At 30.1% G+C, this 20657-nt stretch overlaps 9 protein-coding genes across 9 annotated transcripts; 6 read left to right on the top strand and 3 right to left on the bottom strand.

Annotated features, from left to right (window-relative positions):
- Window positions 1-3042, top strand: GO595_010913 (heat shock-related 70 kDa protein 2; the record flags this gene model as incomplete). Its single annotated transcript, XM_067913644.1, has 1 exon — window positions 1-3042. The coding sequence occupies one exon, from the start codon at window positions 1-3 to the stop codon at window positions 3040-3042; it is 3042 nt and encodes a 1013-aa protein (XP_067769651.1).
- Window positions 3043-3412: 370 nt separating this feature from the next.
- Window positions 3413-4456, top strand: GO595_010912 (Clan SC, family S9, unassigned serine peptidase; the record flags this gene model as incomplete). The annotated part of the gene is made up of 1 exon (XM_067913643.1): window positions 3413-4456. The coding sequence occupies one exon, from the start codon at window positions 3413-3415 to the stop codon at window positions 4454-4456; it is 1044 nt and encodes a 347-aa protein (XP_067769650.1).
- Window positions 4457-4810: 354 nt separating this feature from the next.
- On the bottom strand, window positions 4811-5458 carry GO595_010911 (Ras family protein; the record flags this gene model as incomplete). Its single annotated transcript, XM_067913642.1, has 1 exon — window positions 4811-5458. The coding sequence occupies one exon, from the start codon at window positions 5456-5458 to the stop codon at window positions 4811-4813; it is 648 nt and encodes a 215-aa protein (XP_067769649.1).
- Window positions 5459-5668: 210 nt separating this feature from the next.
- On the bottom strand, window positions 5669-6682 carry GO595_010910 (uncharacterized protein; the record flags this gene model as incomplete). Its single annotated transcript, XM_067913641.1, has 1 exon — window positions 5669-6682. The coding sequence occupies one exon, from the start codon at window positions 6680-6682 to the stop codon at window positions 5669-5671; it is 1014 nt and encodes a 337-aa protein (XP_067769648.1).
- A 3066-nt stretch (window positions 6683-9748) lies between these two features.
- Window positions 9749-10471, top strand: GO595_010909 (uncharacterized protein; the record flags this gene model as incomplete). The annotated part of the gene is made up of 1 exon (XM_067913640.1): window positions 9749-10471. The coding sequence occupies one exon, from the start codon at window positions 9749-9751 to the stop codon at window positions 10469-10471; it is 723 nt and encodes a 240-aa protein (XP_067769647.1).
- Window positions 10472-11048: 577 nt separating this feature from the next.
- On the top strand, window positions 11049-11633 carry GO595_010908 (uncharacterized protein; the record flags this gene model as incomplete). The annotated part of the gene is made up of 1 exon (XM_067913639.1): window positions 11049-11633. The coding sequence occupies one exon, from the start codon at window positions 11049-11051 to the stop codon at window positions 11631-11633; it is 585 nt and encodes a 194-aa protein (XP_067769646.1).
- A 13-nt stretch (window positions 11634-11646) lies between these two features.
- Window positions 11647-12225, bottom strand: GO595_010907 (uncharacterized protein; the record flags this gene model as incomplete). The annotated part of the gene is made up of 1 exon (XM_067913638.1): window positions 11647-12225. The coding sequence occupies one exon, from the start codon at window positions 12223-12225 to the stop codon at window positions 11647-11649; it is 579 nt and encodes a 192-aa protein (XP_067769645.1).
- A 2519-nt stretch (window positions 12226-14744) lies between these two features.
- On the top strand, window positions 14745-17660 carry GO595_010906 (uncharacterized protein; the record flags this gene model as incomplete). The annotated part of the gene is made up of 1 exon (XM_067913637.1): window positions 14745-17660. The coding sequence occupies one exon, from the start codon at window positions 14745-14747 to the stop codon at window positions 17658-17660; it is 2916 nt and encodes a 971-aa protein (XP_067769644.1).
- Window positions 17661-19072: 1412 nt separating this feature from the next.
- On the top strand, window positions 19073-19357 carry GO595_010905 (uncharacterized protein; the record flags this gene model as incomplete). Its single annotated transcript, XM_067913636.1, has 1 exon — window positions 19073-19357. One exon carries the CDS (start codon window positions 19073-19075, stop codon window positions 19355-19357), a length of 285 nt encoding a protein of 94 aa, XP_067769643.1.
- Window positions 19358-20657: the final 1300 nt, after the last annotated feature.

Raw genomic sequence — 20657 nt, 5'->3', positions numbered from 1 at the left:
ATGGAGGAAAATCATCCAATCTTTGCGATTGATCTTGGTACAATGTACTGTCTAATTTCATGTTATGATGTTGAAAAGAATGTAATAAGGATTATTAGTGATGAATTAGGTTCACAAATTATAGCTTCATATTTTTCTTATGACAAATATGGCCCATTGGTTGGTGCACAGGCAAAAGAAAATGCTTTAATTTCTCCAGAAAATACGATTTATGAAGTCAAACGCATGTGCGGACTCAATTACAGTGAACTTGATCAACAAGATCTTAAGCGTTGGACATTTAAAGTGATTCAAACGAAAGAAGATCTACCAAGAATTATGGTTAAATGGAACGATATTCCCAAAGAATATTCACCTATTCAAATAACAGCTAAAATCTTAAAAAAACTCAAAAACATTGCAGAAGCTTATTTTTCTACTGAAGGCATCAAAGTCAAAAATGTTGTTATAACAGTTCCAGCATATTTTAATGATTGCCAACGTAAAGATACAATGAAAGCTGCCATGATTGCCGATTTAAATGTCATCCGTATCATTAATGAACCAACAGCCGCCGCTATTGCATATGGAATACAGAACAAAACAACCAAGAAAAACAATATCCTTGTTTATGATTTAGGAGGTGGTACATTTGATGTAACTATTCTTGAATGTGAGAACAAAGAATTTACTGTTCTTGCAACACGTGGTAATATGCATCTTGGTGGCCAAGACTTTGATTACAATTTAGCTAAACACATTGCCGAAGAATTTCAGGAAGAACATGGAATTAACTTATTAGAAAATAAGCGTTCTAGAAATACATTAATGAAATCATGTGAAATTGCAAAAATAACTCTTTCAATGCATGAATCAACAAGATTTTATTGTTCTCATATTTATAATGATCTTGATATCGATAAAAAAATCACACGCGAAACATTTGAAAATGTTAACAAAGATCTTTTCATGGCAACATTAGAAACTGTTAAAAAAGCGCTTGATGATGCACATTTAGACAAATCACAAATTAATAACATTGTTCTTGTTGGAGGTTCATCGAAAATCCCTTATATATTTAACATGCTTCATGATTTCTTTGGCAAAAAACCATACAGAGATATTGATCCGAATTTAGCAGTCGTTACAGGCGCATCATATTTTGCACATAATATTACATTACCAGATAATCATGAAAACAAGATCAAATTCACTGACGTACTCCCTCATTCATTAGGTATTCAATGCGGTAATTCGAAAATGGACGTTATATTACCTGCTAATACTCCAATTCCTATCACTAAAACAGTGAAATATAAGACAACTGATAGTAACCAAAAGAAATGCTTAATTAAGGTTTTCGAAGGAGAAGAGAAAGAGACAAGTAAAAATAAAAAACTCGGCGAATTCTTACTCGATGATATCCCTAATGATGCAGCAGGAAACCAAAAAATTATTGTTACATTTAATGTTGATGCGAATGGAATATTAACTGTATTTGGTAAAATAGAATCAACTAGTAAAGAAGTTTCAATTCAAAGCAAAAATATCGAGTTAAATGAAGATGAAATGGAAATGAAGAAGCAAGAAATTGAAGAAGAACAATATTTCGAACAATTTTATCAAATCAACACTCAATTCAATGAAGAAATTTATCATATAAAGAGCGAAATTAAAGATGGAAAATATGATAATATAAAAGAGAGTTTATATAATTTAATTAACGTATATGAAAATTGGCATGAAAATAAATTTTATGATTTAGAATCATTAAAATCTAAAACTATCGAAACACATCAGAAGATTCAACTTTTGATCGATAATCAAATACCAATTCAAGAATTTCTTAACTATATTAATGAAATTAGTGAATTAATTAATAGTTCTAAAATCAAACCAAATGAACTTAAGGCGTTAAATAAGATTGGAAAAGCTAAAAAATGGATTAATGAAAACATGAGTGCTCAAACAAATGAAATTATAGCTAAGCATAATCAACTTAAGGAAAAGATACAAAATTTGCTTAATATTTCAAATCCAAATGATGAAATCATTCGCCAATTCACTCAATATAATAATGAAACACTCGAATCTATTCACAATAATGAAATAAATGAATCAAATCCTAATATCCAAAAGGCAATCAATGAAATTAAAGAAGCCGAAAAATGGATTAATGAAAATGCTCATAAAAGTTTTAATAAAATCCAAAATAAGTTTAATGAAACTAAAGAAAAGATCAAATGTTTACTTGATCCAATTAATGAAGCGATGAATTACATTAATGAAAAACTTGATTATATCAATAAGAATGAAAAAGATGATATACTCAATGATGCATTTGAACAACTTAATGCAGCTAAAGATTTCATTATCAAAGAAATTAACGAAGATAAATATGTCGAAGATATCAAAATTATTGAAGACAAAATTAAAGAACTTAAAGAAAGCATTAATGCATTACTTCCATTATTTGCTGTATATCCAAATCCACCAGTAATAGACACAACAAATACTGCTAAAAAAGAACTTTCGGACTTTATTCAACAAAAAGAATTAGAAATTGATGAAAAAGACTTCGATAAATCAGATCCAAATATCCAAAAAATTATCGAGAAATTAAATGAAGTTAAAGATTGGCTTAATGATAACAAAGATATTGATGATGAATCAATCCAAAAAATGTATAATGAAACTAAAGAATTTATCGAAAACATCATCAAAAATATGCCAAACACATGCAAAAAAGCAAAATCAGATTTTATCGAATATATTAATAACACTTGGAAAGCAATTGATGATATGCAATTTAAAGATGCATCCGCAGAAAATATTAAAACAGCGCTCAATGAACTTAAAGAAGCAAAAAGTTGGATAGATGAAGATAAGGAAAGAACTATGGAAGAAACCATCGATATGCACAAGAAGACTCAAAACAAAGTCGAGAAATTACTTAAAGGAAAGAAGAGCAAAAAGATACCAATTGTCATCATAACTTCATCTGTAATTGCTCTTTTGTCCATTATTATTATGTTGTTTGCGTTTTTATGCGAAAGGAAATAAATGCCAATGCAAATTAATTTTCTGATTTTTTTTTATAAAATATCATAAACAATTAATGCCAAAATAATTTTCATTTGATGTTAAATGATAACATATTCACAATTCAATATGTTTAGCAAGTAAATGAAATAAATTAAATGAGATTTTTATGATGAATTTTATGGATTTTACGGATGAAAAAAATTATTGTAAATTGGTTGTAAAGCCGCTAACGTTTGCTGTCAGTTCAATTTTCTTGACAAATTCACTTTTGATAGGCCTGAAACAAAATCCATGCTCAAAAAGTTAATTATCGCCATTGAAATTTTGGAAAATAATTTGGATTCAATGGCGTGTTCATAGTGTTTTCATATGACATTTCAATTGCCCAATGAACCAGTTGGGAAACCTTGCAGAGAAGGCACTAAATGCCATCGTTCGTCCTCCCCGACAATCATACAATTTAGGGTCAGTACCAGTGGTTCTAAAGTCCAACGGAACTGATTATATACGACATCCCGTAAATTTTTTAAATCCAAGAAACCAAAAGATAATTGGATCTGTTTACGTCGAATCAACACATGATATCAACGAAGGAATGCCATGCGTAATATATATGCATGGTAATGCCTCTTCACAGAATGAAGGACTCTTTTTAATACCCAATTTATGCAAATACGGGATAGCTGTTTTCCTGTATGATTGCGCTGGGTGTGGTAATAGCGGTGGCGATTATATCTCACTTGGCTATTACGAATCGAAAGATGTGTCATTTATAATTACTCACCTTAAAAATTCATTCAACCTTGGCCCATTTGTTATTTGGGGCCGATCTATGGGTGCAATTTCATGTATTATGGCTGATCATACAAATGTCAAAGGCATTATTGCAGATTCAACATTTTCTTCACTCTCAAGCCTCTGTAACTCTATTGCAGTTACCATAGGAGTTCCCAAAATATTCATACCAAGTCTTCTATGGTGGCTTAAATATCACATTAAAGAATTAGCAGGATTTGACATAGAGAGCGTTTCACCTATTGAACAGGCGAAACGACCACGGAAGGCACCAGCTGTTATAGGCCATGCTACTGATGACAAATTTATTCCATTTGCACAAGGAAAGCTTGTATACAATTCTTATTCCAACAAAGACAAACAATTTGTTGAGTTCAGTGGTGGCCACAATGGAGCACGTCCTTCCAAATGGTACAACACGTGCTTCAACTTCATCTTCAGAGTTTTGAATATAAAAGTGAATAACTTTAAACGGTCGAAATTTAACGGTTTGAAGGAAATATCACATTTCACTTCATACCAAGAAATGATTGATTTTGCAGCAAAACATGGAGGGGAAGAGAAAACAGTTATGTTGTTACGTTCACAATCGAAACTTGATTGTGAATATTCTGATGGAAGCGACGATGAAGAATAAATATAAAAGTGTCAGTGAATAAACGGTTTTTAGAAACGTTTGCACTTTTTTATCTAAGAAGAAATTTATCTTTCAGACAACTCAAGTTCTGACATTATCTTTATCTGATAACTTATCAGATTCGTTACTTGAATTTTTTTTATTTCCACTGGGCCACCATCGCTGGTTAAAGAAATGCGAATAGTTTGATCTCCAAAAATTATTGATATAAAGAAAATAAAATAGTATGGAAATGGTAGAACAAAACAAGATAATGAAATATAAAGAATAATAAAATAATAATAATAATAATTTTCGATTAACTAATCTAAAGAAAAGAGTTTACTTTAGTATTTAGATCTATTCAAGGATTCCTCACTTGCCGCAGCACCCTCCTTTCTTCTTGTTTTCTGTATTTTGATTGGTGAGTTCAACACCTTTTTCCTCACGTTGTGGCTCGATTTTGTTGTTCATAACATAGCTGACCAAGTCAGAAACTGATTGCTCAATGTTTGTTCCATTACTTGCGCTGGTTGTATAAAATCCAATAAATCCATTGTCTTTGATATATTGTTCCATTTCTTCTTGGGTCTTAGACCATTTGCCGTTGGCACATAAATCTATTTTATTACCAAGAAGCATACATGGAATTGGCTTACCTTCATCTGTGAATACTTTTGAATCAATATCTTTTTTCCATTCACTGACTGCTTCTAGAGTTGCCATACGTGTAACATCAAACACTACAAAGGCGGCACTTGCTTCTTGATAATAAACATGTGTCATGTTACCATAACGTTCTTGACCAGCTATATCCCAAAGTTGAATATTAATTGAGGTATTGGAGTCCCATTGATATTCTTTGTTGGCAAAATCAACGCCAATTGTAGTTTTATAAAATTCTGAAAAGCATCCTTGAACATATTGACGAATAAGTGATGTTTTACCAGTACCCATCTCACCTACTACGAGAACCTTGAGAACTTTTTTCATATCTTTGGGTGTTTCTTCGAGATTAACCATTTTGTTCTTGAGAAAGTGTTATTTTTCACAAACTTTGTTCGATTTAACTTTATAACAAATTTCATATTTTTCAAAAGCGAATGTAAAAGCGGAGTGCCCTAAGTGATCGTAAACTATTCAAATATTTATCATTGTTTTTTGCAAGTTTGTTTTTAGAAGAAGAAAATTAAGTCTTGGAAAGGAATTCTTTATTATAACATTCTTAAACAGTTAATGGTTGATTTTCCAACCGAAATTGTTTTTGAAACCAAACTCATCCATTAATTTTTCATATGAACTTGTATCTAATCTTCCGCAACCATAGCTTTGCTCTAGCTTTCGTTTTAATTGTGTTAAAAGTTGTGATTCAGCAATTGTATCATTATTACAATAATCACAAATTTCGATACAATGACAATACGCAACTCTGTACTCTTGTTCGTTGTTGAAATATTCTTTCTGTAAGATCGAGGCAAAAATAGGAACGCATGCATTATCAAATGTTTTTGGAACAATGTCAGAATTTCCATCTTCATCCGTCCAATACCATCCGGCTTGAATCCATTTCATATCCAGAAGAGCGTCGTTGGATTTAAATGAAAAATTTGAAATTTCAAATATTGCATAAAATTCAAAAAGTTCATTTGCCGCTTCTTGAAATCCAATTTGTTTGTATAGTTCTGGATCAAGGTTTCTGAGTGATCGAAGTCTGTTGAGCGAGTTTTCAAGCGAAAGATATTCTTCCTTGACATCAGCTGGATTTACATTGTAACAATGATCAACGAAGTCTATAAGTTCTGTGAAAAATTGCTTTTGTTTCCAAATGCCTTTTGTTGCGTCTGGGCCAAGGGTAGCTTCCATTTCATTGATTTGTGCCAAAATTTTTTGATATTGGGATTTCAAATCTTGTATTTCTTTTGTTAATTTGACCACATTTTTGTCGTCATTGTTTGACACTACTTTATCTGTTAATTTATCAAGTAATGGACGAAATTCAATTTTTTGATTTGGAATTTCTTGTTCAGGTTCACTATAGGAATAACCAGAATCATATGATTCAGATTCAAGTGTTGTTGGAATAAGATCTTTTTTAATTTTTGGAAGAAACGAAAATTGTGTTGCTTGAATTGCTGCAAAATTTTGTGTATGATGAATTTTGGGAGCGTTGATTTCGATTTTTTCAGGCTCGGGTTTGATTTCAATTGCGAGAGCTGAACTTGTCTTTGGGTTGTTTCTTTTTCTCATGTTATGAAATGAGAAGGTCTGTTCGATATTTTAAACGTTCGAATTTATCGGAAAGTGGCATTGTTTTAAACGGTGGCTGCTCCCTTCATGAATTTAGATTATGCATTGTTTAATGAATCTAATATTAAATATATTTTCTCCTATAGTTCTTTTTATTAAGGATTAATAAACAAATAGTTATAACTCTACATAAATATTGTTTATGATGTTGTTCATTTATTTCAAATATAAGAAAATATTATTTTTGAAATATAAATTTAATTACAACAAAATAAAGCAATATTAATGTAGTTGTTATAACACATATCATTGTTTTCTTATTCCATATATTATACCAGTCCAGTAATTTTACAATTTCTTTCCGATGATTCATAACTGCAATCATACGTGCATTCATAAATAATTTATGATAATATTAAATACTTTAAATGAACATAATTATATAAAAATAAATTATTTATAATACAAAATAACATTTTTCGCATTTATATCGATATCTTTTTGTTTGATAAGTAATTTTACAACTTCAACATGACCATTTTGTGCTGCTCGCATTAAGGCTGTCCAAAATTATTTGAAAAAATTCCAAATATTTTTTTAAAATATCAAATTAAGGAAATAAATATGGGAAAAGTTAAATAAGCAATTTTTGCATTTAAATTGATTTCTTTTCGTTGAAGAAGCAATTTAACAATATCAACATAACCAATATGAGATGCACAAGTTAATGCAGTATTAAATAATCACAAAAAAATCCAAAGTTTATATTGAAACATCTTTAGCAACAAATAAAAATCATCTCCTAAATTTATATCAATATTCTTTTGTTCAATAAGTAATTTAACTGTTTCAAATTGACCATTTTTTGACGCTAACATAAGTGGAGTATAATATAAATCAAATAAATTCCAAATATATATTTGAAATTCTTTATTAGCAAAACAAAAATTAAATATAATATTAAAATAGCTCTTGTATTTATATCTATTCCTTCTTGTTCAAGAAGTAATTTTACAATCTCAGTATAACCAAATCTAGCAGCAAAAGTAAGAGCTGACCAAAATATATTTCATGAATACCATATATTATTTTTATACTGCAAATTAACCAAATAAATTTTAAATAGAAATTATAAATATTTTTATCATTAAAATTTATTCCTTTTTGCTTCAAAAGTAAATTTGTGATTTCAACATTACCATTTTTAGCTGACCAAATTAAAGCAGTCCAAAATAAAATGAACAAATTCCAAATATATTTTATTTATATTAAAAACGTGAAACATACTTTATTTATTATAATTAAATATCTTTAGCATTTATATCAATTCCATCTTGTTCAAGAAGCAATTGAATGACTTCGAAATGTTCTTTTTCAGATGCATTCATAAGTGCTGTATCAAAAGACACGAATAAATTCCAAATATTATTATGAAATCCAAAATTGTTAAAATAAATTCGAATAAAAATCATCAAAAACCTTTAGCATTTATATCAATACCATCTTGTTCAAGAATATATTTTATATGTTCGATATTTCTTGATAATGCAGAAAAAAGTATTATATCATTTGGAATTTCATATTCTTTAAGAAAATATTTCGTCAGAAAAATGTTTCCAATTTCAGCAGATTCATTTATAATCGAATTATTTATTTTCATTCCTTCTGATCTTAAAAATAAAAATATTTCGAAGTTATTATATTCAATACATTTTTGCCCTAATTCTTCCAAATTATTAATTTTTCCAATTTTATTTTCATAAATATATTTAAAAATTCCGTTTCGATGAAATTCAATTGCTGTTTCATAAGCATCTTCAAATGTTGAATAATTTTGTTCACATAAATGAATGATTTCTTCATTTCCACCTGCAATTGCATATTTACCTGTGTTTTTTAAGTCAGAATCATTTAACATTAAGTATTTAAAGCATCTAATTGCACCAAAAAATGCTGAATAATCAATTAAGGTAACATTCTTTTGATTAATAAAAGAATATCGTTCATAAAGTGATGGTTTAATTATTTGTTTATAATCAAAATTATTTCTTGATGAGATTTCTTGAAGATCTTCTAAATCATCAACACGAATAATTTTCGCGATTTCATTAGGGTTTACAAGTTCATGAACAAGTTTCTTATGTAATTTCCAATTATCTTTCATAAGTTCTAATACATTTTCATAGAATATTTGACGAAATGGATCAATTAGTTCCAAACTATTAACTTCTTCTTCTGTCATTTGGTGAGCAAAAAATAAATTTTTCTTAATTTTAAAATTTGTTGGCGTGACTAAGTTTTGTTCATATAACTTTTCAAGAAGAAAATTTGATTCTTGTGTTAATATATTATTTAAATACCAAATAAAAACATTAATAATATGATAATTATTTTCTTTTTTTGAATCAAATAATTTCAGAAATTGAAAATATATATTAAAATCACCAACTCGAGAAGAAACAGCAGTGTGTATAAGTTGAGAAATAAATAGACAAGAAGAAAATGGATAACGATCACCGATTAAATCTATTATTTTTTTAACTGATGTTTCTAAATTTTCTTTATTTAAGTTCCATATTACAACTCGAATGCATTTTAGCCATTGAATATCATATATTTGATCGATGGAGTATTTTTCTTTCATGTAAGATAAAAATGGACATTCTTTTCAATTTAATCGAACTTTTTCAGATAATATAAAATTTAATTCTTGTCAAAATGTGTTTTTCTCGTTTGAACTGTAAAAATATACTTTTCTTATTATATTTTAGACAAAACGAATTCACAAGTCCAATAGATGTGTGCAATGCTTAAATATATAGGAGTTAGATTTCTAATTTTTTTAGATCCAAAATTATCGTGTTCTAGAAGATTGTCTTTTTACCATAATAGCAAAATAAAGAAGAAATATTTATCCATAAGCAAAAAACTGAATTAAGTTTCAAATGAACAAACTCAAAAATAGAATGGAAAAATATTTTTCAAAAAGAGATTCGATTCGTTGCACAAATTTTTAATTTTAAACGGACACGAGAAATTGAATGGGTTTGGCCGAATGCAGCACAAATGAGCAATCAAAACGAGCCAACGTCAAATGATGAAGACAATGATTTCACACTTAGCAGTACAGATACAGAAGAAGACAAGAGGGGGTTTCTTGTTTATATTTTTACGGGAGATCAAGATCCTGCCGAAATAGAAGTTTTCAGAAAAATATGTATGAAATACTCTCTTCAGTCATGGGATGAGATGATGAAATATCTTCCATGGAGAAACAGAGCAGCTTTGAGAACAACACTATGTAAGATAATTCGAAAACAATCTGTTAGTGAATACGATGGCATTCGTGCTGATCCATACGTAATTCGGAAGGACAACTTAGCTCTCGGAGTTTCAGAAGATGGATCTGATGAAGAATACACAATCAAAGGAAACATTCTTGTGAATCTAAAGTGGGACAGAAAACCTGAAGAATGGGAAGCAATGAGAATCGCCAACACAAAGAAATATATGATAAGTGATGAAGAAGCCGACAAAATAGAAATTCCATCAATTATTTCCATCGAGCATATGTCACAACAAATTGCAAACAGAAGGCAATCTCTTCTTCTGTACAGAGCGGCAATCATCAACGAGATAGCAAAACGCAAAAAAGTGGAACCTAAATTTGATGTCAAAGAACTATGCATTGTGACATCTGACCATCTCGATACCCCTACAAATACTATAAAACTAGAGAGTAAGAACTCAAATGACTTCTATTTTCCAATAAGTGATGAAGAAGATTAGAAATACTTCTTATTATTCCTAAATTATTTATTCCAAATTTGTTTAAATGCAATAAGACCATTTGCAAATAAAAATAAATATCATACACAATTTAATTTTGCTATAAAAATCAAAAAGAGTGGAGTTCTTTGAAATTTAAAATTATTATTTGATCAATTTACATTTTTTTTACCAATGAAATGTTGCAAAAATTAACATAACATTTATTTTTATAGTTTTGAAATATTTTATATAATATTTGGAATTTTTATAATTATTTATAACAATATAGATATTATAATTTGATAAAGATTTTATAGAAATAAGAGAATTACTTCCCGTGTAAATAAAAATTCGGGCTATTTCCATTAAATAAGATAAATTACCGACATGTGATGTAAAATAGTTTCTATTGGATCTCGAAAGCGACTTGGAGCTACTCCAAGAAATCCTTCCTAATGAAAGTGAAGAAAAACTAAGGAAAGCACTAGAAGAAACACACGATGTTGGAAAAGCAATGCGTTTGCTCCTTAATCTTAATAATAACCAAAGAAATAATCAAAGAACATCTGTTTTAATACACCCATCATGTCAAGAAATGGCTATTGCTGCGGCAAAAGAAGCACTTATTTCAGTTAGATCTTCAACAATAAATGTTACAGAAATTGCACCAGAATTTACAATATCAATTTCGTTTCAAGGAGCTCCTTGTAAGCCACTTATTTTTGTTGAACCCATACCATTTGATATCCAATTTTGCAAAAGCATTGAATCTCGGTCAATAATTTTAACAGAAAAATATGATGATCCAGAGATCAAAGCTTTTACTTCTTTTTATGGAATAATTCTTCTTCCATTAACTAAGCAAAACGTAACATTTGCAGTTCGCTTTGTTTTGATTGAAAATGGCATTATCGGCGACGGTTATGGACCTATCGTTCATGGTGATGTGTGGAGTGAAATGCTTCGGCAAATACCAATGATTAGTGTTTCTTTCACTTCCGTTATCACAAGTGCAATTCCGAGCCCTTACGCTGTTGTTCATAATTGTCCAAATCAACTAATTTCGAAAGCTGGAAATAAGCTCCCGCAAAGAATTCTTAATAACCTTAAAATGTTTTACACAACAGAAGACCCAGAACAGAAAATAGAAACAGGACCACAAAAAAGATCTATCCAATAAATGTATTAATCAATTATCTTGATGACGAATTATTACTTGTAGCTTGGCTTAATGACGCTGAATCACTATGTTGACTTTGTTTGTAGAGTTCATTTTGAGCTAAAACTTTGGAATTCAAAGGAATAACTGTATCTGATGGAAATCCATTTTCATTCCATACCAAACGAAATGATTCATTATCACTTCTTAATTCCTTTTCACATAAAGGTGCAACTAATTTTGTTGTCCTTTTTAATGTTTCGACTTGATTTGTAATTCGAATCTTTCCTGGAACTTTCTGAGAAAGCCAATTTCTCCGAACAATTTCATTTATAGGAATGAATTCTGGAGTTGGTGATGAATGGGGGTCTTTGAGGTCTCCACGAAAGACTTCGGAAACGATTGAGTATATTTCTTCTGCTTGATCAGATTGAAGAGAAAAATAAGAACAAGCCTCAAGAAATAAAATTAATGTTTCATAGAAGGTTCGTTCTTCTATTGCTTTAAGATTTGACGTAATTGGAGATAATAAAAGTTGACAATAAAGATGTGATAAAATTTCTTTTGATTCTTCATTTACTTGAACTTGGTACTCTTCTTCTTCATCTGACATATGGCAATACCTTAGCATCATGGTTGAAGAAACATAATAAATTATTGAGATAATGAAGTTATCACATAAATTAGTTTTTGTAAATTCATGAAAAATTTTTGTATATTTAATGTAGTTTGGATGTTTAGGATTTTTGTCGAGTTTGCTTGTTTTTTGGATTTGAATTATTCCTTTTCGTTTTAAATCATCAAGTACTATTTCTGTATTTTCTTTTTCAACCAGCGGCTTATCAAAAATCGAAGTTTGTTCTTTGATTTTTTGGTTCAACTCCTCAAGTGAGAAGTTTATTTTGCTGGTTTGTTTCCTCATATGAGTTGTTCTTCTTCTTCAAATTGAATGTGTCTGTTCGAGTTAATGGTGGAAAAAATCAAGCAAAAAACTTCAATGTATGTATCAATATCGTCATATATTTTGTTTTTGAAATACATATTTATAACTACATTTTTTTTTAAAAAAAAAAAAAAAATATTTTATTTAAAAAACAATATGACTCAATCAAAAGAAAAAACAAATTTGTTTGTAGAACATAGATTGATAGAAGAGTTCCTTGAGAGTTCCTTTTGCTCAAAGTTTTTCTCATAAAAAATTCTAAATTTTGTTTTTGCAGATAATTTCATAACATTAAATATTAAACTATTACAAAAACTGATAATATCAGCTGCTGTTTGATCTGGATGAAAAAGAGCTGATGTTTCTAAGCTCGGTATTTGCTTGCACTTGAAAAATACTTTAATCGGTTTTGAATTCAAAAATAGACGATACAAACTTTTCTTTGATTGTGTCGGTTCAATGAAAACCGATAAAACGCATTCAAAATCGGGGCACCTCGGAAAAAAGGTGCTTTTGTCCATGTCTGATTGGTAGAAAACAAAAACATTTTGGTCTGTTTGATAATTTAAAATGGCTTCATCTTTTCTTTTGAGGAGATCTTCTTTAGAGCTAAATGTCATTTCATATATCTCTTCTTCCATAGATTGTGGTGAGAAAATATGAAGCTTAAGAACAAGTCGAGAGATGTAACCTAAGAAAATAATTTTTGAAAAAATTAAGTCTTTGGGTTGAAATGGTATTAAATTTTGATCAATATATTCAAACCATTGTTGTTCAATTAAAATATATAAAATATTTTTGTTGTCATTTCCATAGCAAATAATAAAATTGATATTATATTTGGTTTTTCCAAAGAAAATAGATTTTGGAATTTGAAAATCACTTGTGCTAAGTTGTGGTTGAATTAATAAAAGCATTGGTAAAGACTTTATGTTTTGTGTTCGTTCAAATTCAGTCACATAATTTTGAAGATCTTTAATTTTTGGAATTTGAAAAAAAAGTTCTTTGTCGATTTTTTGTTTTTTGACAATTTTAGTGTAAAACATTTTTTCTATTTCTTCTTGAACTCCTGATGAATTTTGAAATGCATTAATTACATATGAAAAATAATCACTAAATTTAATATGATCTCGTGGATCTTTACCATACTCTTGAATAAGAGGGTTTAAATCCACAGAATCTTTATCTACATCCATTTGCTGTAATAAATCCAAAAAAATAGCAAACAAATTAGTATCAGAAAAACTATATTTTTTCTCAATAAGTTCAGTAAAAGGCCTGAGGTGGAGAAGTATATGTGCTGCTATTGCAATTGAATTTGATCTGATTGAGAGTTTTTTCCCTAATACATTCATTTCCCTGTTGGAGTGCCCCAAAATAGGAATTTTCGAAAATCATTCGATTCTCATTATCTCATGATGATTATATGAAATAATTATTCAAAAAAAAATTATAATTGAATAAAACAAATGTATTTATTAATTAATTAAATTAAAATTGATGTATTTAGAAAAATAATTTAAAATAATCACCGATACAATTTTTATCATTAATTTCTATGGCTGCAAAACGCCATTTCTTTATATGTTAAAAATCAAAAAGATAAAGTATTCAATAATTCAGTTAATTATGATCAAAAATATTTGTGAAAAAAGTGTAAACTCAGAGTCAAAAGTCATAAGCAGAAACGATCGGTTTCTAGTGAATTGTCTGGCAAAAAATTTTATCGTTCTTCCCGTTTTGATTTCATTTATCGAAGGTAATCCCCGAAAAAACAGAGTTATTAAGATTTTCATTTTTTCTTTTTGAAATTATTTATTGGCAACTCTCCATTATAAATCATTTTGTGGTGTGTTCCAATCTATTCCAATCTGGCCAATGCATCACAAGAGTTTTGTATGTCTTTCTTACAAAATTTTGTAAACGGTCGATAATTTTGCGTGTATTTGACTAAAAATACGCTTGTAAATCTTCCACAATTGAAGTTATTTCATTGATGGCTTGGATACTTTTGTATTTAGGTATTAGTTCTTTTGTTGATAACATTTGATTGAAAAAATTTTTTTGTTTAAAACCACAAGAAGAATTACGAAGTGTTTCTAACTTTTTGTTACCATTTCGATTTTTGAAAAGGTGAATCGGCTTTTGACAAATTTACAAATATTTGAATAACTTTGTTTGCATGCAAAATGAGTGAATCGTCAACAAAAGTTTCTAATGCAGAAAACCAACAACCTCGTTACGTTGAAAGTTCAGATTTCAAGAAAGCAATAAAAAGGCTCAATAACAAAATCAAAGATATGCAAAAACAAATTAGTGAGTCAATTTTATCAGAAAGTATTCGTCAAGAGTTAGAAACTCTTCGCGAAACAATTCGAGAACAAGGCAAAAAGATTGAAGAATTAACAGATGAGAAAAAGAAACAGATTGAAAAATTGAAAACACCAACCCCAATTCGAACCCACAGACGAAGCACCAAAAGTGTTCGCTTAAGTGATACTGAAACAAACGTAGCTCAAATTGCTCAACTTCGAGATATGGTTCAATCTCTCAAAGAAGATCTTGAAAATACCAAAACAAATGATATACAACCTCTTGTTCAAATGTCCAAATCCAAGAAACGTCATCGGAGACAAAAAAAAGAACCCAAAGAAGACTTAGAAAGGGAAGCATCAGATTCCAATTTCTTAACCGGTGAACCTTCTTTCACTGCAACAGATGAAAAGCCTAAAGTCAATTCTGACATTGAAAAAATCCAAGCCGAATTAGCCAAATTCAAATCAGATCTTCAATCCATTCAATCAAAGTCCCAAGAGCAAGAAAAGGAAATCAAAAAGATAAGCACACTTGTTAAGCATGGTGAAAAGCCATCTTTAGCATCCCTTCCAACGACAGATTCCAAAGGCTTTGATGTCAATTTCATGACGCAAGCGATGGAACGCTTTGAAGAGCTTATTTCCACTGTCCAAGAGCATGATCAAATGCTTTCCAAGCAAAGCAACCTTATTACGCAGCAAAATGATGAGCTTACTGTTCAGCGTGAATTGTTTGACAAGAAATTTGCATCAAACATCAGCCGTATTAAAATGATGGAAAAGATGATCGAGTCAATTAATAATTCATTACAATCCCTACGGAATGACATTAAAGCTTTACAAAGGAATTCAGGTGGTGGTGCAGATCAAGCAACTTTGGATCAAATGAAAGAAAAACTTTTCAAAGATATCGACGATAAAATCAACAAAATCAAAAACCGTTTTCTCGAAACGTTCGCTGATAAAGAAACCGCCGATAACCTCCGTCAGAAATTAGCAAATCAAAAGTCAACTTTTAAGCATGAAATATCTGATCTAAATGGGTTCATTAAAGATGAGGCTCAAAAGCGAGAAGATGCACTTGCAGAAATGCAAAATAAGGTGAATCAAGTACAACAAATTCTTGAAAATCTCCAAGAAAAATCTTCAATGGAAGCTAAGATTACAAAAGACCAACTCCGTAAGTTATCAGCTCAAGTGGCAACAGGAGGATCTCCAAATAATAGTCAGCCAGGAATCCCGTCAGAATTTGCATTAGATCTTGATGAATTCCGACTTCGAATAGAACAACTTGAACAAGACAAAAAGAAATCAAACGAAAGGGCTAATGCCATCATAGCCAAACAAGAAGAAATTGACAAATCTCTTAATGAATCACTTGATGACATTAAAAGTCGAATTTCTAATATGGAATATGTCTCCTCCAAAGATCACGAAGAGTTCATAGACAAACTACGTCAAGTTGAAGAGAACAATTCGATTATCCGTAGTGAGATGGAACAATGTCCAATAATGATTTCCCATTCAATCGACGAAAACAACGCTGCCATTGACAAATTCAAAGAGAAAGTGAACAAATCCCTTAGTGAGATCCAGAACCAACTCAAACAAGCCAGTTTTGCCGATGATGAAATTGATGAAATTCGCATCTCTCTTAAGAAGTTCACCAAACACATCAAATCGGAACAACGTAAACTTGACTCTCGTCTGGACACGATTGAGCATAAACTTAATCAAGAGAAAGATTCGAATAATGACATCACACAAATCAAAGACAAGCTTGAACAACTTCGACTTGAAATCGATGTCCAAAACAACACCACCAATCCATTATTTACTCAACAGTTGAGTGAATTACGGAATCTGATAACTGGCGATAATACAAATGACAAAGAATCCTCTGAATCACCGATTAAAATCGCACAGCAAATCGACATCGAGAAGATCAAGAAGAAGATGGTGAAAATCGAGGACATTGTCCAACAACAAAACATTTCGATTGACAAAACGAATGACGCTGTCAAAGATATTCATGAAAGTAATGACATTTTCACTCGGAAGATATACCGCGAGATCGAATCCATCTATCACACGATCCCAGACAAAGTTGACGAGTCTCCTGTTGTTCTGGGCATTAAAGAAGAGATCAAAACATTAGAGAACACAATTAACATAGCGATTGAAGACAAAGAGAACTTCAAGAACAAGTTGAATGAAATCATTTCAAACAATAATAATAATAATAACAATGAAACATCACAACAATATGAAAAGATTGGAGATAATAACGAAACATCGAACACAGAAATTAATGAACTTAAGTTAGCAATCGATGGAATCGAAATGAACACACAACGACAAATAAGAAAACTGAAGCGAACTGTGAAGAAGGTGCAACATGCGTTAGAAGATGCAATCGAAGATGAGAAAGAAGAGAAAGAAAAGAAAGAAAAGACACAACGTAAAAGACGTAGAAGTAATACCCAAAGGAAACAACATAAGCAAAAGGATATAAATGATAAAGAAGAGGACGGAAGCGTAACCGAACGAAACATCGAACTCGAAGATGACGACTCAAAGGAGCTGCTGCTGACGGACGAGAACGAGAACGCAAACGAAGAGAAAGAAAGCAAAGAAGTAGTGAGAGCCGATGACGAAAAGATGAAAGCGGTCGAGGAATTGCAGAAGAATAACGTGGTGAAGGAGCTGTTGAGAGACGACTTCGGTGTGATGTTTACGTTGATGTTCGCTGTGCTGTTGTATTTCTTGGTTACTGACATAGTTATGTGATGCCTGAAATGAATGAATAAACATTGAATTTTGAGAACGTTTTGGAGTAACGAAACGTAATAAATGAAATGTAATAAATGTTTTGGAGTAACGAAATGTAATAAATGTTTTGGAGTAACGAAACGTAATAAATGTTTTGGAGTAATGAAATGTAATAAATGAAATGTAATAAATGTTTTGGAGTAATGAAATATAATAAATGTTTTGGAGTAACGAAACGTAATAAATGTTTTGGAGTAATGAAATGTAATAAATGTTTTGGAGTAACGAAACGTAATAAATGTTTTGGAGTAACGAAATGTAATAAATGTTTTGGAGTAATAAAATGTAATAAATGAAATGGAATAAATGTTTTGGAGTAATGAAATGTAATAAATGTTTTGGAGTAATGAAATGTAATAAATGTTTTGGAGTAACGAAACGTAATAAATGTTTTGGAGTAATGAAATGTAATAAATGTTTTGGAGTAACGAAACGTAATAAATGTTTTGGAGTAACGAAATGTAATAAATGTTTTGGAGTAATAAAATGTAATAAATGAAATGGAATAAATGTTTTGGAGTAATGAAATGTAATAAATGTTTTGGAGTAATGAAATGTAATAAATGTTTTGGAGTAATGAAATGTAATAAATGTTTTGGAGTAATGAAATGTAATAAATGAAATGGAATAAATGTTTTGGAGTAATGAAATGTAATAAATGTCGTGGAGTAACAAAATAAAATAAATGTTTTTCATTGCGTTTTGGTTATGTTGAAAATCAAGGTGGAATTCGCTCTTAGCTGTAAGTTTCATGAATGAGTGAAAAATTATTTATATATATTTTTCAATTAATTTTTGGCAAAAAAGAATCGAAAAAGGCATGTATATTTTATCAAAATTATATTAATTGGTTTTTATACACAGCTATGTAATGTAAAATTTATTATCTCTCGTGTGCCTCATTACACATCTTGTCATTAAAAAATTTGCAAACATTTTCTAGCTGTCCCATATAAAGGACTATTTCATGGTGTATCTGAAATTTTGAAATATATTATACAGTGCAAAATAGAGCGGATATTGAACGCCAAGTCAATTCTGTCTGTCTTTGCAAAGTATCACAACAAGAACCAGAAATTACAACATCTGGAGTTGATCCACGAAATCCATCCACATTTGTAATAGGCGATGACTATGGCTTTGATATACTGCAACAAGCTGAAGACCTCACACCTATATTTGATATTTATACTCATAATTTCACAAGTCAACATATGCAAATTGATGGCTGTGAATGTGTTGGCAGTATTGTCTTTGCACCTGAGGGAAATTATTTCGGTGTTCGAAGGTTTGGCGATGTCCAAATTTAGGACGTTTGTAATGTCTCTTCACCCTCATCTAAACTTGACGTGCAATGGTTCCCCAACAAAATGAACTGGCTCATTGAAGACAATTATGTTAAGGATCAGTTCCGGACCACGTTCACACGTAAGGGGAAACTTGTCACCGGGTGTTATTCTGCCGATTTCGTATCATGGAATTGGAAGAATCAAAAGACATCACAACATAAGGCAGTAAGCGCAAGAATGCCAAGATTACCACCTGAGTTAGGAAGTGATTTTAATAAGAGAGTGACTGTTTGCGAGGCACATCCAACGGAAGAAGTGGTGGCAGTCGTGTCAACGAAAGCGCTTTTCTTGTTCTACGAACCGTAGTAAGAAAAAAGAAATGTCATAGAGTAATCTAAACACATTATAAAGTAAAAGTATTGGAATTCATATTTTTAAGAATGGGACAACATAAAGTTGGAAACAGTGCATTATTTGGACGTATTCTATCATTACGTGAAACGTTTTGGAGTTCATAGAGCAACTTCAATAGTTATTTTTATTTTAAAAGGACTTTTATGGCGTTGTTTTTAGGTAACACCTATAGCATAATGGATAATGCGCCTCCCTTCTAAGGAGGAGACTCTGGGTTCGAGTCCCCGTAGGTGTGTTTTTTGATGACTTTTTATATTTCAATGTGTCTTAATCCATCAGGCAGAACTTTATTACAATTTTGAACAAAAATTTTTCTAATTATCCTATCAAAAACTAAAAATTTTTATAATCATTTTATATAAATTTTTTAATTGATGTCATTTCGATAAAAAAATATAAATATTTTAGAACATTTAACGACATGTTCATCAAAATTGAATCATATCCAATGACCTTATTTAAATTATTCAAGATCACTTCATTTAATTAATACAAATCTATTTGATTTATCAATTGAGAAATAATATGAAATGGTACCTTCGGATCAAAGAGTACCATCTCATTTTTTTCAAGAATTAGAAAAAGAAATCATTGTATATGCAATTCAACAAAATTACCCAATTCCGAAGTCATTTATATCTTTAAGCAATTCAAAATGGAAATATATTATTACCAATCGAACAATCGATTATTAATTTTTTCAATCAAGTCGAACTTTCCAAAATTCACTCAGAAAGTATGAGTGAAATTATTGAATATTTAGAAAAGATCGCATCGGAAAATGGATTTAAATTGTGCCAATGGTACGTTAAAAATGACATCAGATGCAAACTCTATTGTGAATCAGGAGGTAGAATTCGTAATTTCGTAAAGATCAAAAAAAAAAGAAAATGTCCATTTATTATAAAAATTACAAAAAAAAGTTCAAATGAATTTAATATATCTCAAAAATCTATATTATCTCATAATCACGACGATAATGAGCCCATCAGATATTTAAGCGTATTACAAGAAGGCACCAAGGGTGTGATTATCAAAAGATTGGGTGCAATTATTACGCCCACACAAATACAAGATATTATTCGGATCTTTGCATATGAATTAAATTTTACAACATTCAATATAGCACAAATAATCTATAAAAATAAGCTGAAAAACTTTTTGCCTGAAACTCTTATGCTTCAAGATTTTGTGAAAGGAAATGGTGGCAAAGTATTTGCATTTGAAATTTAATATTCAAATATGTTATGAT

Source organism: Histomonas meleagridis (genome assembly GCF_020186115.1).
Source record: "Histomonas meleagridis strain 2922-C6/04-10x chromosome Unknown scaffold_61, whole genome shotgun sequence".
Lineage (NCBI taxonomy): Eukaryota > Parabasalia > Tritrichomonadida > Dientamoebidae > Histomonas > Histomonas meleagridis.
This window is presented reverse-complemented; position numbering and strand designations above follow the sequence as displayed.